The sequence below is a fragment of the Anas platyrhynchos genome, chromosome 7 (genome assembly GCF_047663525.1).
Source record: "Anas platyrhynchos isolate ZD024472 breed Pekin duck chromosome 7, IASCAAS_PekinDuck_T2T, whole genome shotgun sequence".
Classification (NCBI taxonomy): domain Eukaryota; kingdom Metazoa; phylum Chordata; class Aves; order Anseriformes; family Anatidae; genus Anas; species Anas platyrhynchos.
The window spans coordinates 15,433,569-15,451,946 of record NC_092593.1 but is presented as its reverse complement, the minus strand read 5'-3'; the positions used below and the strand labels follow the sequence as shown (position 1 = coordinate 15,451,946).

The following is an 18,378-nucleotide window of genomic DNA, read 5'->3' as shown; positions in this document are numbered from 1 at the left end:
ATATCAAAGGGCAGATTTTGTCTCAGCCCATGCAAAATGTCCATTTTCATGGCATTGGGTCTGATAGGTATGATAATGCTAAACATGTAAAACCATGCCTCTATACGTATTTTTCTCTGAGTCCTTTCAGCCACTTAAACTGTGGGTGACCTTTAAATACACACACTTGCTCAGTTCAGGTGGCCCTGACCGAATTATGAACATTTGGGCTATTGCAAAAATTATAAATAATTCCTGTAGTCTTATTCAAGAAAACATATTTCATGTGTGTGTGCAGTGAGGGGAGATGGAAGGAGACCCCTTAAGGTTCCTACTGAAGAAATGAAAAGCAAAATGCATCCAGCTCCCTTAGCCGAGTCCTGACATCAAAAGGTGCAATTTTGTTGAATGAAATAGTTGTCCCATGTTATCAAGCCTGAGTTTTGTCTCTCACATAATGTGTGGCAGCAGTCAGATGAAGCATTTCCCTTATCTTTACTTCCATCATTTTATATCTGAAGCCATGCATTTTTTCTAAAACTGTTCTGTCTGCCTGACGACATGGCAGCACAAAACATTGCCATGGGTTGGTAAGGCTCTCCTTCCATGGCTAACAAGTGAACGCTCTGAAAACTCCTCTCCAAAATGCCAATCTCAGGAATATTTTGTGTTCTCAAGGTCAGTCTGTTTCCTAACCATTGTATCCTTTTCCTTTCTTTCAGGGTTTTGAGGACCCCAAGGACAAGTAAGCAAATTTACTTCTGTCATATTCTATTAATGTTTGCAGATTGTGTATTTTTTTTCCTCATATTAAAAAGGACAAAAATTAATGCCCAGCAGCCAAGAATAATGCCTGGGCTCCCCAGTGGCTTCTCCTGGAGGGACAGCCAGTCTGAGGGCATGGGTTTGACTGTGGATACAGAGCTGCTACTGCCTCATAACATTTATTCATTTGTGTGGTTCTAACTGGCATTTGTGATTGAAACACTTTTGCTGCTCTTGCCCTGCCACCACCCACTATCCTTTAGTATTTGCTGTTTTGACAATATCCCAAGAACAGAGTCTTCATGTACAGGATGTCTAAAAATACTGAATGTCTCCAGCAAAAACAAATTATTTATTAAATGGCATATATAGTTCCTGTTTCATATATATATGTCTAATTATTACATATTACTTATTTCTATATATAAAAAATAAACTCAAAAATGATAGCTTATTTTAAAGGGCAAATTCATACTTTCATGCTCTAAAATGCAAGCACATAAAAGCAGCATTTTCATTTTTTTTTATATAGGACTTTAATAAATGGTAAAGATAATTTAATAGGAGTGGTGTTTTGTTGTAAAAAAAAAAAAAAACTTCTGGAGAAAAAAAAAAGGTCACTTTCTAACTTCCATAGTTGGACATAACAAAAAGATTTTCTGTAGTGAAGATATCTGTAATGATTTCACATATATTTCTACTGAATGGCATTAATGTAAGTTTGCTCAGGGTGAGACAGGTGACAGTAAAGGAGACTGATGTCTGAAAGATGTTGTTCTTGCTCCTTATCATGTTTCTCAGGCTGCCAGTCAGGACTCAGCAGCTCTAGGTCAGCTAAATGCCTCTGTGGGCCCTAAGTCATCTACTTTTGGGAAAATTCAGATTATGATGGCAGAGCACTGATAGCAACTCCCTAAAAGGAAAGGGATGTGATAAGATTGAACATGGCAATACTAGGAATCATTCTCTCCTTCCCTTGCCCTTCAATACAAACTCAATTTTAATAACATTTAGCTCTGTGCACCCTGGGATGTTTTGCCAGTGGTACAAGGTGCCTAGGGAGAGTCTTACGTCCGTATCTTCTGTGAACTCAGTTGGTATTAGGTATACTTTGGAGAGAAAAGATCTAACAGATTATAAAAAAAATAAATCCTTAGGAATACAGAAATTTTAAGTATTCCTCATGAAATAGGATCTATCCTTATAGTTTGTGCAAGAGATCATAAATTCACCTGCCTCGGTGTTGGCCCACAGATGAGTCACTCAGCGAGTGAGGAACGACACCTCCACAGGTGCTCCAAGGACCATCATGTCTCTCCTCCATCCTGCAGTTTGCAAAGGTTACTTGAGTTGTTATCGCCAATAGCTAAGCACTGAAAAGGATTGCTCTGTATTTACCAGTGCTGATTCAGTGTGACCCCATCTTGTACAGACTGCAGGCTTTTTGCCATTCTGCTCAGCACCAAAAGAAGCTCCTAATTGCCTCAGATTCTCTTGATCCTGCAGTCTGTTTAATTCAGGGACAAAGGTTTGGAAAAAAAACAAAAACAAAACAAAACTGTAGAAGGAAATGTTCATGGTGACACTGTCTAAAATCAGATGGCTAAACCATGTCAAGCATTCAGTCCAGTGCTTTCACATGCAGAAACACAGCTCTTCTCTGACAGCAAAGAGGAGGCACCACACATCTCTGAAAACAGGTCCTGACACTTACATGCCTAAATGCAGATTTAGTTATTGAATCTAGGCATGAAGCATTTAAAATTATGGCATACATGTCGTTTTGGCACTGGTCGCACTCTTCATTTGCAGAAAGTAACCAAATCAGCAGAATGTTTTTGGATTACTCTGAAGCCAGCATCTCTGGGTTAATTGCTGGCTTTCACATGTGCAAGCAGAGTGCAAAAGCTGCTCCGAGCTCTGTTCGTGCTGTTCCTGTCCCTTGCAACCATTTTCTGTTGGCTGCATTTAGAGAGATCTCAGCAGTGCTTTTAAGAGGTGTTTCTGAAAGTTTCACAGGGGCCTGAAATCCCTGCTTTTCCCCCCACATGCTATCAATATATCAATAAGCATCTCAACATACATATCTCATTTTTCTATGGCAGTACCTCAGCTCTGACTTACAGGCACTGCCTCCAGGGCTCTCCTTAGCATGGGAAAAAAATGTCTTTTGATTTAAAATGTGCAATTATGAAGACGTACCCAAACTTTCTATACAGCAATCAGTTGGGGTACAACAGGCAGGGTGCTTGGCTGCAGAGCCATCCCAGAAGCTAGGTATATGTAGGTTATCAGGCTTCCCTGCAGTTTGTGTGAGTGTGGCTGCCTCATGATGAGTGTCCCAGCAAGGTCACTTAAAACCTGCAGGCATGTTTCTATATAAGCTGCAACCACAGAAGTCATTGTAGTATGAGAAATACCTTCCGCAGCATAAGAACCTATTACAGAACTGGAGACGGCCAAAGCCAAAACCCCAGCAGACAATTTTTTTTCTCCTCTTCATGTCTTCCTGCGTGATGCTGTTGAACTGGAGCTCGAAATGTGACTGAGGTTCACCAAGATGCTGAGCTGACTTTTTTGTTCCACTTCTGGGGGAAAATGTATTGCCTCTCTCACATGTGGTATGAAAAGACTAAATGTGAATGGCCCACATGTGTAAATAACTCGCAGGATCTTGGAAGACGTTCTGTAAATACAAAGCCTAATAATTTCCTTGCTCATTTTTATTAGTCCAGAAGACAGACTTGTGAGGACTGAATGAAAATAAGCAGCCTCTTCTTGAGTGCTTAAGCAGATGTGCTTCCTCTGAGGAAGCATCTAGAAGTAAATTGAATTTCCTGTCCTTCTAGGGACAAAACTACGTTTTCATTTCAAAGCAGAATATATGACCTTCAAGGAATTAAATAACTCTAGAGTCCAAAAGTAAAAACAACCCTGGACAAGAAAGGTGCTGTTGTGTGGCCACTGCTGGGACGCCGATGTGTTGGTGCGGCCTAGCTGTGGTGTCGGCACTTCAGCTCGCAGGCTGGGCAGGAGCAGGAGGGCAACAAGCCCATGGGCCTGGTCAGCCTTTCCCTTGGTGAGAAGTATGTGGCAGAGCAGGGACACGAAGTGACTCTACAAGTCTGGCTATATTCTGTTAAAAGCCTTTGGAGAGCCTTTCCTCTGAAAAGGGGCCTTTAACCCCGAGCACAAAGTCACGTCCTGGTTTGCAGGCTACTGCAGCACAGCCTTGGGCATTGCGCCCTGTCCTGCAGCGCAAACAAACCCCCAGAAAACAAAGCAGTGCAGCTTCCCATCTTGCTCGTCAGACCCCGGGACTTTTCTCCAGAGTGCCGAAGGTGAAGGTCACACAACATGAGCTAGGAGCTGCATTCCCATCGTGGGATTTGCACACAGAAATAGTTCTCCATTGGAATATGCCCCCGCGCTACTTCTGTGTCCTTGGCAATCCTGTAAGCAGAGCAGAAAAACAGCGCTTCAGGATCAGCTTTTAATTTCTGCCTGTGGCTAGTTTTAAGGCAGGCCATTAAAGTGACAGCATCAAGTCATTAAAATCCTGTTAGATTTAAGAACTGGAGATTTTTGGGAAGTGCTTCAGGTTTCATGATACTCAGCGTGGAATGCCTCAGGGCAATTAAGTTTTCAGTGTTATTTTTTTCAACAGTATTTGAAAATCAGCCTCATTTTTCTGAAGCTGTATTGAAAATAAACTGGTGCTAAAGATTATAAGCAGTTTAAAAATCTTCTTCCACATGTTGGGAAAGCAGAATCTAATTTATGTTTTATTTTCTTTTGCTACCTTTTTCCTATCTCAAGTGAATTAAGTAAATATCTTAAAGACAGGAAATTTTATCTGGTTTATGTTTCTCTTACTCATATATAACTGCATACAAGGGAGGCAGTGAGTAGTCAGGCCACATTTTTCCCTATGTTTGTTCTATGAACAGCTTTTTTCTCAAAAGTGGAGAATTGTTCAAGTTCAGAAATTTTCACAGACGTACTTACAGAAATTATTATTGAGAAGCAGTGAATGTGACTGGTTACATAGATTATTTTGCCAGTTCAGGCAATAACAGATAGGACAGCAGGGAAATACAGCAAAGACTAAGTTCAAGAACTAGAGGAGGGAAACTACTGCCTAATTTTGAGAAGGAAGGACAGTAAAGAGACTTCAAAGCAAGAAAACAGCTCCCTGATGGATGTAGTATAGAAAAAAAAAAAAAAAGAAAAAAAAGAAAAAAAAGCAAAGCCAAATAAATCCTTTCACTGGTGGACTGTCAATGAGCTCTACAGCTGGTATAATTTTCCTCTCAGCTCATAATCCATTTTCCAGCTCAAAGTTGTCATAAGCAAAATGCCATTAACCTACAGTTTGTTATACAGTGAGATGATAACATGTGGTGAAGAGGGGGCAATTATCTTGTCCTCTTATGTTCTTTTTCTCTTTTTTTCACATCCTCAGGAATACACAGGAAAGTATGAACCCAGAAGATGAAGTGGATGAGTTTCTGGGCCGGGCCATTGATGCCAGAAGTATTGATCGGTTACGCTCTGAGCACGTCCGCAAGTTCCTCTTAACATTCAGGGAGCCTGACCTGGAGAAAAAGGTAATGCTAGCTAATATTGCAACTTGTCAGGCTTGCTGTGAGTTTTAATTTTCCTGCATAAGGTCAAGCTTTCATATCTATAGATTAAGTAAGGTTTTAGGTGTTGGACATAGGACTGTGGTCTTAAAAATACTGTGCTTCATCATGGAAGCCATAATATACGCATCCCTAGAAAGCCACAGTCATCTGCAGGGAGCACTGGGCAGGAAAACACATGACTATGCAGTGATGAGCTGTAAAGGGAATACAGAATAAACCAGATTTGTTCCTCTGATCTTGAGGCATCCAAACTGAGCTTGTCCCCTTATCTCCTTCAAGTCACCGGAGGAACCTGCTTCAGCCTACCTGAGATCTGACTCACCTCTGGAGGAGCTTTTCCCCGCCACCCAGGGAGCCCCAGCTGCTGCTGAGGTTCACTGGGTTGCAATCCATATTCTCTTTCTCTTTGGGAACCAATTTTAATCAACAATTAGACTTCTCTCTGTCATACAAATTTGAAAGAGGAGAGGAGCAGACCTGGGGCTCCTGAATAGCCAGTTGCTTCCTGATTTTATTTCAGTTATCTTTGTGTTGTGGTGAGGCAAAGATCTTTTTACTTTCTGCATGTATCTAATAGAGTCAACATCAGCTCTGGTAGGCAGTGAAGTTAAATTCAGTTAATTCCAGAGGCACCTGGCTGCTACTATTAAGGCTGTCATATGAACTGTTGTTTTTTAATTGCCCAAAGAAAACTGAAGTTTACATTTTTAAAATTTTTTTAAATCCAAATCTTTGGGATACTTGAGCAGTATTCAAGTTAAACTCACCATTTTATGGATAAATCTTCAGTAATTAAGTTTGCCCTAATTATTTCATTATTTTATTTATAAATACTCTTTCAATGACAAGTATTGCAACCTACTGCAAAAGCAAACTTTTTCAGGATTTATAGCTGTTCAGTGAATTTGTGTGGGATTGAATAAAAGCACAAGCATGTAATTTACCCCCACTCCTTCCCTTCAATTTTATAGCTGAAAACTGCTAGGGAAATTAGTGGTTCACCTGTTCTGAACACCTTTTATTTCTTGGTTCAAACATTGAGGCCGTCTGTGCTGAGAACCATGCTTCAAGCTAAATAAAGGATCTTTGGGAATCGGATGCAGCTCCCATGTGACTGATATGTTGACAAGTAGTTGGAGTGAGTGACTGTGTGAAAACCACAGCATCCTTGCACTATCATTAGAATGAGCCAAGCTGTCTGCACACACACACACACACAAAAAAAAAAAAAAAAAAAAAAGGAAAGAAAAAAAAACAAACACAAAGGTTTTCTCATTAGCAGCATTCATCCCTGTTGTAAACTTCCCATGAAAGAAGTTTGTCTGATGATGATCACCTGGTATCCTGGTCCCAGTTAATCTGTTTCTGTTCCTCGTGTCCAAGTTGTGAATCCTGTCTCCATCCAGCTGTGTGGGTTTGTTCCCTGGCATTTTGGAGCTCTGTAAGGGTTCAAGCCCTTACAGCTTGTGCAGGGAGAAGGGGAATTTGTAATGTTGGTCTTTTCCTACCAACAGTGCTTTCCAAGGACCTAAATGGAAGCCAAGAACGAAGTTTTTGTTGGGAAAAGGCAGTCAGCCAAATTTCCCACTAACATAACTTTGCTTGCTTTTTTGCAGTACTCCAAGCAGGTGGATGACAGGTTTGGAGCCTACGTGGCTTGTGCCTCCTTAGTCTTCCTCTTCATCTGCTTTGTTCAAATCATAATCGTGCCACAGTGAGTATCTTTTCATCCCTTTGCTCCCATCTGCTCTCCTCCTGTATTCTGGCCTACTTTTCTTTGTTGATTTTTTTTTCTTGAGAGCTCAGAGCACCAAGGAGAAAGGAAAATGCTTTAATAATTCATGCTCAAGTGATGCGTGGTGCTTATTGTTTTCACTCATTTCTAGTACATATTAAACTTCCTCACTGGCACGTGAGGATTTGTGTTTTGCTAATGTGATTCCTCTTACCATTTACCTCCATCTTAGGAAATTCATTTCAGCACGTTTATAAGCCTGTGGAAAACAAATATCACTAAGCTGGAAGGATTGCCTACTAAGGCATAATATGCATTCACAACATGAAGCTAGTCTGTCCTCTTATCTAAATGCAGTAGGACAGAGAGGTGAAAAGGCCATCACAGCCTCCTTGCTCAGAGTGCTGAGGTCTCAGGGTCTACTTCAAAGGTGAGGTATAACCTGTTGTGCATTTATTCTTCTGGACTCGGACGAGCAGTGCAAGAGGAAAGGTACAGAAGGCTACATGTGCCTAAGCTTTGGGTAGCTCACCCAGGATTTAAGGGATGCAGTCATTTCTTTGCCCAGGCAAGAGAGGGACTGGAGTGGAATAAGCTCCTCGGGGCTGTGGGGCACAGTGCTCTTGGACCACTGCAGTGTATTCCTGCGTCTGAAAGGCACAGTGTAATCCACTGGATCTCTTCCAGAAGTGAGCTCTGCAGCCATGGTATTTCTTCTCAAAGAGCTCATAAAAAATCTCTTGAAATTAAAGCATGTTGGTATTTCCTGTGCTCTCATCTAGTAGCAATAATATATCATTCACTGAGAACTGCTGTGTTGGAAATAAATTCAGAGTTAGTCATTTTTAATCTGAAGGACAAGATCTCAGAAGCTCTAACAATGCTCCAAATTCATCTTCATTACAAGAAGACAAAAATTGTTTAGAGTTCCAGTACTATTGTCTGTCATTACAACTGCTCTCTACTTCTGTTCACAGTGCAGTTCTTTTCAGAGGAGAGATTGGTTAGTACCATTCAGATGAGATATTCAGAAGGTCATAGAAATAGTGCGTGGTCTGATGTTTGAGGTCGTTCACTCTCCCAGGCAAGAGGACATTCACTTCTGCTCACAGAAGTATCGGATCAGCAATAACATCAGTACAAATGCACTGTGTAAACAGACAGCTCCACTTTGGGAATCTAGAGGTTCAAAATTGAAACCAGATTAATTCCAGCAATTAATGCTAATGGCCAAAAATACTCTTTGAGAGTTTGGCCTCTTTAGTGATGAGGCTTACACTTTGGATCTGGTGACTGGATATTACTGCCTGGAGTTCACACATGCAGAGGCCCTCTACCAGCCTTTCTTGTACTCATCAAACTCCCTAAGCAGCCACCAAACTGTCTCCATAAAACCCAGTTTAACATTTAAATGACAACTTGACAGTTTCTGATCTGCAGCAACCATATGGCTGACTCTTTTGTATTATGCAGGAGCCAATCCCTCATGGCAGTGTGGTGTAAATGTCACACTGCTCCATCTCCTTCCTCGTGGCCCGTAATGGGGTGGTTATTTAATTATTTAATTATTTTGGTAAGTTTTTTAGCATCGTAAGGTAGCTTGGCCAAAGATAATTGGGTTAGAGAGTAAATAAAATTTCGTGTTTTAACTGCAGGTCAGATAAACTTTCCCTCAACTTTTGGTTTGTCTTTCTTGATATTTCAATTGCATAGTTTTGGTCTTCTGTTGAAGGTAACGGATAAGCAGCAACAGAAACCACAGGAGTGTATGTGTCACCATCAGGGCTTCATCAAAGACACAATGTGGAATTTGAATCGGTCACTAGAGACAAAATGGCAGTGGTGATTTATGATGATAAAGAGGAATAGCTTTAATGAATTTCACAAAGGCTCAAACAGTGAATTAGCAAGTACAATTATCTTAGTAGTCATGAGAGAACACAGAGACCAGCTGGCTTTGGTGTGGTTAGCCTTAATGTCACGTTGCAAGAATACTTCCTTTAAATTATGAACAAGGCAAACTCCTGGGAGGGGGCCTGTCCTTTCATACTGAGACCAATCACTGTGAAATTGTTGTTGAATATCTTCATGATCAAAACACATCAAAATGCATAGTACAAAGTTGGCCCTGGGGTCCTGTTTGTACTTCAAAGTTGAGAGGAACAGAGAAAACAGAAGAACATCTCAAGCTGACCAGGCTAAAGCTGTTTTCCCTGTCTGTCCTCGTGCCATGGTTGCTTCCATCCTATACACAGGACAGAGCGCAGACATGACAAGAATGGTTAGCTATCCCCACCAAGCTTTTCCCTTGTGTGTTCCCTCATAAAAAACACCAGGTATCCCAGCAATCCCTGAAGCACAAATAAAGGGCACAAATAAGAGGGTTTCATCAGCTTAACATGAAATGTGCCTCCCCTGCAGATTTCACGTGCGCTCAGCCTCACTGCAGTGTGCAGCACGCTTTCCTTCCTGGGGTCCCCTACCCACAGCCAGCCAGGGCTGACCCACTGTAACAGATTGTTCCATCATCTCCTCAAGCATGGGAGATATTTCTCAATCCCTCTGCTGTCACCCTGGCAGTAAGGTGATTGCTGTAAAAGATACAGCATTCTCTGCTCTGCAGCCTGCGTGAGTAATTCAAATAGGGCAGAGTATCTGTTGGTATTCAAGGCACCTCGTATCTCCTACTGCTATCCTAATTGGAAAGCCTGTGCAGTGTGTCATAGCTTGTACAAATGTCATAGTCTTGAGAGCAGAGCTGTAGCTCTTCTATATGATGTGCATTAAAAAGAAACTTCCTTGCTTTCAGCTCTACGTTTATGCTGGGTTTTTACCTGACCTGTTTCCTGATCCTGACCACAGTGGTGTTTGTTTCAGTCATTTACTCCTGTGTAAAGGTGAGTAACGTGGTTTCTTTGTAAAGTCCTTTGCCAAATCTAAGTGGTTCGGTAATCTGTTTCTTCAGCTAACATAGCATGTTTTGTTAGCCACCCTATCCACACTATGTGACAAGGGTTACAGAAAAAGTCTTTGATAAGACAGAACGAACTGCAAACAGATGTTAGGGTTGGCATCTCTTTAGCTCAGCAAGCAGTAATCACTCTGTGGATCTGCATGTCTATTAAGTCCCCTGCAGGCACTCTCATATTGATATAAGAACACATTTCCCAATGTGGAACAAAACACTGACCATTCGTTTCCTCCCTGTAAACTTCCTGCGGCGTAGCCTGTGTACTGTCCCCTGCTGCATATGCATGTTTGGGTAGGCAGATTATCAGAAGCAGAATATCATCAAGAAAAAATGTCCTGAGGGGAAGTAAAAGCCATAAACATATATAACTTTGTCAGCCATTCTCAGATGACTATACAGAGCTTCCAGCATTTAGTGAGCTCTTTCTTGTAACTGGTTTTGGTAAGCAGAGAAATACGTTGTGTGAAATCTGAAATCCATGCTAATTATTGTTGGCATTCTGTGGCAAAATGGCCATCAGTGCTTTGGAAAGGGTGATACACTCATCTTTTTCACACAAAGGTATTTGTATTAAAATGCTCATGCTAGTTGATTGTATCTGCTGTTTTGAGGTTACTTCCATTCCACACATGGAGATTCCATACATTCCAGTGTCTGAACCTGGAAAACATACAGATTCGGGCACCTCAGCACAAGCTCACCTTTGTTACTCAGAGCTTGGAATAAAATAGCTCAGAAGCATTAATTTTTGTGCAGAAGAAATAGTCAGGTAAGGGATTATGTCAGACAGATGATTTGCCTCATTTTAGTTATCTTCTCTGTGCCATTTTTAATAGTTGAAGGTGGGTGCCTTTGACAGACTTACACCTTTCACATCTTTTTGATATTTGAAAGTTAGATTTGAAGAATTAAGCTTTGCCCTCTCATTTAATAAGAGCTGTGAAAGAAGCTTCAGGTTATATTTGAACTTAACAGCTCATGGGGCTTCCCTTGGGCTCATGACAATTTTAAAGTGAGCCAAGTGCAGCATCTCATGAGTCCTGCTTGTTTACCATCAATGAGACTTACAAGTCAGAGATAACAGTGCTTGGGTCCCTTGAGCTGAGAAATGGTATCCACTGATGCCTGGTTATATTTGGTGTGTCCATTACATGTGAAGGTGCTGTTGAGTGTCATTACTTTATAAACTGTGCAGAGCTGTGCTGGAGCCTATTTACACTGCAGTGTCACAGCAGAAACATCCCAACACACTGGCAGCCAGGCAGAGCCAGACCAGCACACCAGCTCACCTGTGGTGCTGTGCAATTACTGGGCCAAGAGCTGCAGCAGACCCAGACCCCTGAAAGATTTGAGGTGGTGGATTTGCCACGAGACAGATTTCAAAGTGCACGGTTGTTTGTCACACGCTGGCTTTTACAAGCTTAGACTGCCTCCACGTACTGACAGCAGCACTCACTTCTGGCATAATTCAAAGGTCTGATTTTGCTTTGGAGCTTTTTGGTTTATTTAATATTATTACTTATCTTAATGACGAATTTAAAAGGCACATAGCATTCTTCAGTCCCCATGACTATGGGGAATGTTCAGTCTTGCTTTCTTTGCCTTGACCTTCCGAGTTCCTGTAGAGGAAGTCTGTTCACTGGTGCCTGCAACCAGTTTTAGTCTGCTTTTGCCTCAGTGGACAGGCTTTGGAAACACAAGACATTGGAATGGATTCAGACTAATATCAGAATTTAACAGGATTTTATGAAGTGTTCTGAAAAGTGAGCCTTCAGCATTCTGTCCTGGGCTCACAAGGTGCTCTTGTATAATAGTGAGGTCAGTGCCTTATATACACAAATTGCAAATGTTGAAAACAGAGAGCTTTCTAGCTCCAGTACCTTTTTGATTACCTCATTTTTGTGCTCCAAATTAGCCTTGGCTGACAACATCTGATTAAGAGATGGCTTTTTTAGGGGACAGGTACTTCTGCTGTATGGTTGCGTTGTCAGCTACCTGTATGTTGGCAGCAGCTCCCAGCAGTTGCAGCCTACTTCTGTCATTGAAGATTTTGGTGTTTCACATCAGTTTTTTAATCAGCATGTTTACCCAGCCCCTACTGCACATTGCTTCAGGAAGCCTTTTTACAAATACACACAAGGAAGGCAGGCGCTTTTACAGAACCTTTAGATAAAATTTTAAGACACGGAGATGTCAGCCTTATTTGTTTTGTTTCACACTCGGATGTGGGATAGGAAAGCATGTATTTTACATACCAGTGGTTTCTTCCATACAAAGTCAGAAAGCAGGTGTCCTCCTCAGGATAACAGTATAAGCATAACTTTTGCCTATTTGCTGTGCTGTTATATGATAAGTGACTCTTTTTCCTTCCTTCCTTGTTTTGGCCTCTCCAACTCCGGCTTTGACAGTGGCCAGCAGGCTCTTTCAGGACAGCTTGATCATGTTTTATTTTCTTTTGCTGTCATTATTATCTTCTACTATAAAATTCTCCACGGACTAGAAGTTGATCCTGGACCTGCCAATGCAGCCAGCTTGGCTTTCCAAGTTTCTTCAGCTGTAATAAACAAGAGAGTTCCAGTTCTTCACTTTGATACTCCATGAAGACTTGGCCACCGTGAGATGGTTTTCCTTCCCAACAGAGTCTAAGGTCATGGGAACCAGGGTCCCTTTGCAAATACTCCACTGTCAGACATCTGTTTTGCTGCTAACTTATCAAGTTTGTATTCTTTCTTAAAATCCTTAACTCCTGGTATATAAACTGCTGTGTGGAATTTAACTTCTTGCATGTTCCTGGGAGCATGTATGAGAGAAATTTCAAGTTATCCCTTAGTCTCTTTCGGAGATTAAGATAGGATTTTGCGACTGTGGTTTTGTATAGGTCCAGTTTGCCTACTTGTTTCTCTGTCTCCGAAGGCTGCACTAGAAGCTCCTATTTTATTTTTTTTTCTTCTCAGGCAGGGGAAAAATACTTCTGAAAACTGTACTTTTTTATAGACTAATAAATCTCTGTGAAATAAGTTACATAAATGGACTTGCAACATCAAGTTGCCTGGAGATATTGTCTTTTACTCCAGAAGCATCTTAATGTACTTTGAAATGACTCAAAGGCTTTTATTACAAATTGAAAAATCAGAACTTAAAGACCTCCTATTTTTTTCATCTCACAGAACAACAGCAATTATCTAAGCAGTTTTCCATGTCCACAATATATCTTAAGAAGATAAAAAGGACAAATATTACTCTTCTGTCTGTGATCAGCTGTTACTGCAAAGTACAGTTTTTATTTATTTTTTGTCATGCAAATGAATGGATGATGTGGATCATTTTCAATGTAGCACTAGTACTTGTTGCTTTTTAAATTTGGATTTTCACCTGTACAACAGTGCCTGATTTCCCCTTTTGTATTCACTGTGTACTTGCATGCTCTCTCTTATGGGAACTGAGGTCATCCTGCAGCATTTATGCATTTCAGTGTACAGTGAACTGGAATTGACCAGAGAGCCCAGTTTCCTCTTTCCCACTGTGGCTATTTTTCCTGACATGGAGATTTTAAGAGGGCTAACAAGTGGTCTCAAGTTTCTGTGGCAACCCAAATATAAATCTTGGATAGCCAAATGACAGAGTCCCCAAAATCACACTTCCCTTCCATCCCATTTCCCAGGAGATGCCTGTGCATCTTTTTGGGACTGTTATACCCCTGACTTGTGGATGCTTTTACGGCAGAGCTGACTGTCAGAGCTTAGACAGGTTCTCCATTTCTACCACAGAAGTCCTCCAGACTGCAAGTGTTCCTGTTGCTGGATCTGCCTCTAACATGGGGAGAGGTTTGCAGAGTTACAGAGCCTGCATGAAGGCTCTTCCTAAGGCAGAGACTGCTCAGATGTGCAGCCCAGCTGTGCTGCTGTGCTCTCCATTGCAATCCTAACCTCCTATGGTTTCTGGCATTTGTTACCTCCTCAGGACTTTTTCCATCTGCACTTGTTTACTGACCTACGATTTTCCCTATTTTGCCTAATCTTGATAACAAGAACCAAGATTAATACAAAGAAAACATGCTTTCATTAGACTTTAAGTGTCTTCCACCGATAGCTTTGCTTGATATCTCAGGCTTGGTTCGAAGTCAGGCTTTTTTTTGGGATCATTGGCAGCAGGGGCTTGTGCCAAGATCCACAACAAAGTGCTCCTGAGTTTTATTTAGGTGCCTGATTTCCCAGAGATTACAGAAGGAGGCTTCCTCAGCCTGAAGGATTGTATAAATTTTCAGTGAAGTTCAATCAATTCTCAACCAATAAGTCAGGACTCCAATTTCCCCTTTCCACCCTGCTACCCCAAACAGAGACTTGCCCTCTCCTCCCTCCTGAAGTTCACACACACTGGTGAAATTGGCTCCTTAGACTCTCGCCATGTCGGCCTCTTTCCCTCTGTAAAAGTCAGCAGCTAATCAGTGCTTCAGTCACTCTAACGCTTCGTAATTACGTTGTAGGGTCGCTGTGTGGGAAGCTATGCATTGACAAAACGTTGCATCTCTGAAGATGTAAGAGTGAAGGATAAAAGGGAAAAGCAGGACTTTTAATAGAAACATTAGTCATCGTTAAATTGCAGTGCCGTGTCGCTGTGCTGCTTGCTTCTTTGTGTCTCTAAAAATACCCTCTAGTGGCTTGGTTATTCACACGGTGTGCGGGTACAGGAAGGAGAGTTGGATTCTGGAAAACTTTGGCAGTCCTCAGCAGAGCCCCTGTCCAGAGAGGCAGAGAGGGGAAGGGCTCTGCAGGGCTGATGCTCTCCTGTCAAAGGGTGGCTGTGCTCACGGATGTTCGGTGTCCAGCTCTCGCTGCTCCAGCCCTCAGTTGTGCGCTGGATCGGTGGTGCTGAATGAAGAGGAGTTCGTTTCAATGCCTTCTGGACTTCTCTGGTAACTGATGCAGAGCAAGGAGGCCTCGCTGATGCTGAGGTGTGACCCTTGCTGCAGAGCACGCCTGGTTAGTCTAGCTTCAACGCAGAGACTGTTTCTACCTAGGGTACAGGGCAGCACCTGAAAGCAAAGACTGCTGCAGGAGTATGGTTAGAAGGCAATTAGAAGAAATCTAACTTTGATAATAGCTAATCTCTGGAACAGACTATTTAGGGAAGCTCTGTGATTGCCCTTACCAGAGGTTATTTTTAGCCCTCTGTGTCTGTGGTGCCGAGTGTTGCAGATGAGACGAGGCCAGCTGGTTTCTCCAGTGAGGGTGTAACACAGCACGAAGCTGGCCAAGACTTTTTAAATGTGTTTCTGAAATGGCACCGGAAAGTGCTGTGGTATCGCTTCTTCATCAAAGGGATATAACACATTTTTTGTTCATTTCTGCTTTTTAAAAATTTTAATCCAGTAATTTACAAGCTCCTTGTTACTTCAGTTACAGGTGGTTGTGGTTTGCTTCTCACAGCAGGATGAGTGCAGGCCTGTGAACAGTGCTGTCGTGGCTCACAAACTGAGATCAGGCAGAAGCCTTTCCACTAGGAAGGAATAAATAGATTTGGCCACCAAGCTGTCACGTTCCTGCTCGCCTTTGTCCCAAAGCTGCCATCCCTACAGCCATTCTCTGACCCCTGTGCAGCATCCACACAGACACTGCACTGGAGGATGTGGGCAGTTTAAATGCAAGTGGTAATCTGTAAAATAAGCAATGATTTTACATGTTTAGATAATCTTTTTTTTTTTTTTTCTTCCACACCCAGCTTTTCCCAGCTCCACTCCAGACTCTTTCTAGGAAGATTGTACAGTCCAGGACCAATAGTACCTTAGTTGGAGTCTTTGCCATTATCCTGGTTTTTCTATCTGCCTTTGTCAACATGGTATGTGCATTATTTCCCTTGACCTACTCAGTTCTTTACAGTTTTCTTATTAGTGCTCTGCAGCATTATAACCCTTACAACCACTGGGTTTAATGTAATCGTGTCTAATGCTTACAGCATCTGAGGTCAGCCCCCTTTTGCTTTTTGGGAACAGAAAGGAAATGGGAGCCAGGCAGCTGCATACCTATAGCCTATTTTATGCCTGGTACTCATTTCTGCCCGTGTTCTTTTCTGATTCTTTAAATGCTCCTGCTACAAGTACATAAACCATGCCTGAAACGCACCCCAGCATGCAGGGCCAGCACGAGGCCTATGCGTCATTTAACTCCCACTGTACTGAGTGGGACTTAAGTGTTGCGTGGGCTTTGTGCTGGCCGTCTGCACAGCACTGAGTCTTGCTCCGAGTGTAGTAATCACTTAACAGGGACTGCAAAGACTTCGCTTTAAGTTGCACTTTTGGGACTGGGGTGGTTTTGCTTCACATTCAAACGCCACTGCTGATTTCAGGCTCAGAGGGAGACTGGCTGTTTTCTAGGTCCCCGTGGCTGCTGGTTTCTCACTTGTACAAATGGCTTCAAGGCTGAATGCATTTTAAAGAAACTGCTTTAAAATACATCTATCTCAATTTTTAAGAGAGGGAGAAAAAAGAGAAAGAGAGAGAGATAGATGGTCCCAGGACTTGGGGGTAGCTACAAAGATTTCTCATGACTGCTTTCAGTTACAGCCTCAGCTGAGGCAATGCTGACTTGTACTGGAATGGAGAGGTTTAACACCTGAAGTCGGATCACTATTTTCTCTTGCCTAAGCTTCCCTACTTGCATTGTGGAGATTTAGGAACAGTTTTGTGCTCTGTTGAGGTGCTTGTATAGGAGGTGCCAGCTCAGTGGCGTTGGCACCCCACTGCCTTCGCCCACAGCACACCTGCAAAGAGCTGGTGTGGGTTGCTGAGCACCACACAGAAGAAACTTATTTTTCTGTGTAATGTTTGATTCTTTGCAATTGGGACTTGCTTGGTGTAAAATTTTCCAAAATTGACAAATGGAACAGCACATGGAGATCAGAATGGGGCTCTACTGCTTCCTCAGTATAACATAAAATGTTGATTGAGCCTTGCCAGTAAAGTGTTTCCTGTACAAGGACCCAAAGCAGAAGTGTTAGGGACTTCGAGATGGCAGATGAAAGTTACCAGTTCAGAAATTCCTATCAGTAGAAATACACCAGGAGCTTATCACAGAAAATTGAATGTGTTTGTACGTATCTACAATCTCTCTGCCTGTAAGATTTTAGGCATAAAGTTGTTCACGAAAGTTGAACACCAAACTAGCTTTCTAGCGTGCACAACCTGGGTTTTAATAACTATTATTTTGGGAGAGAAAAGCACAGCCATTGCATATCCAATAAAACATAGATTGGTAATCTCATTTTGCACGTTGATTATTCCCCTGCTACAGCCATTTTCAAGACGCTTTTTAATTGTTAGAAACTATTTGATTTTATTCTCCTTGTGTGTGCCTTTAATACCATCTTTTTCTTCAGTTCATGTGCAGCACTGTGGATCTTGCCAGCTGCATGGCTGCAGAATACAACATCACTCCTGACCGGGTGGATATATGCCTTATCAGCAACCTGACTTCCAACTACAGCCTGGGCACGTTGCAGGGATTCTGTGACAGTCCTTTGCCTAACTGCAACTTTCCAGAGGTATTGCTTGGAAAAAAAAAAGGGGGGGGGGGCTGCAGAGCTTCACCTGAGAAGGGGCTATAAAACTGTGTGATAAATGTTGGTGGTTCAGAGGAAAGGAGGTTGCTCCTGACTGATGTTACAAGGCTGACGCAGGCCACTACTCACAAACTTAAGTGGCTGAAGTTGTTATCAGGAGTCCACAGCCACATTTAATTCCTTCACGGTTGAATAATCGGTAGGCTTTTATAATTGTTTTTAATGGCAAAAAGCAAATACATTTTACACAGTGGTAGAATACTTTGCCAAAAAAATCATCCTTTTGCATAGCTATTCAAGACCTTTCTGTGAGTTTATATGTCACGGCCACTATGTGTATTGTCTGCTGCAAATGGAAAAGTGAGGGGAAAAATCTTGCTAGTATGCAGGCAGAATTTATGGCAAAACCATCTGGATTTATGGTATAATTTTTTCAGATTTATGGCCTATCTGTAACCATACAGGTGTCCAGGGTACTACTGAAAGCCCTGGTATCCCACTGAATTTGTTCAATTTTATCTGATGGGAATATTGCCAGTGTCTGATTCAGTGAGGTTTTCGAGACCACCCTTAGTGTGACTTTCAACCCTGCACAGGCTCCTGGTGTGTCCGCAGAAAGACCCAGGAGCAAAATCTGGCACAGTGGAAAACTGGAAATAGCCTGCATTCACCAGAATGTGGTGAGGAGTGCTGGTTCAGGACAAGAGGGGTTATAATCAATGGGG

The 18,378-nt window shown here is 42.1% G+C and overlaps 1 protein-coding gene across 5 annotated transcripts in view; it reads left to right on the top strand.

Annotated features, from left to right (window-relative positions):
- ADCY5 (adenylate cyclase 5) overlaps nucleotides 1-18,378 on the top strand; it is a 213,962-nt gene that overhangs the window by 181,393 nt on the left and 14,191 nt on the right. For all 5 annotated transcript variants that reach the window (XM_021270949.4, XM_038181939.2, XM_072040775.1 and 2 more), the window contains exons 9-14: nucleotides 702-724; nucleotides 5,210-5,354; nucleotides 7,010-7,107; nucleotides 9,938-10,025; nucleotides 15,818-15,934; nucleotides 17,471-17,635. In XM_021270949.4, the coding sequence (XP_021126624.4) occupies nucleotides 702-724; nucleotides 5,210-5,354; nucleotides 7,010-7,107; nucleotides 9,938-10,025; nucleotides 15,818-15,934; nucleotides 17,471-17,635 (636 nt within the window). The remainder of the gene's footprint in view (nucleotides 1-701; nucleotides 725-5,209; nucleotides 5,355-7,009; nucleotides 7,108-9,937; nucleotides 10,026-15,817; nucleotides 15,935-17,470; nucleotides 17,636-18,378) is intronic.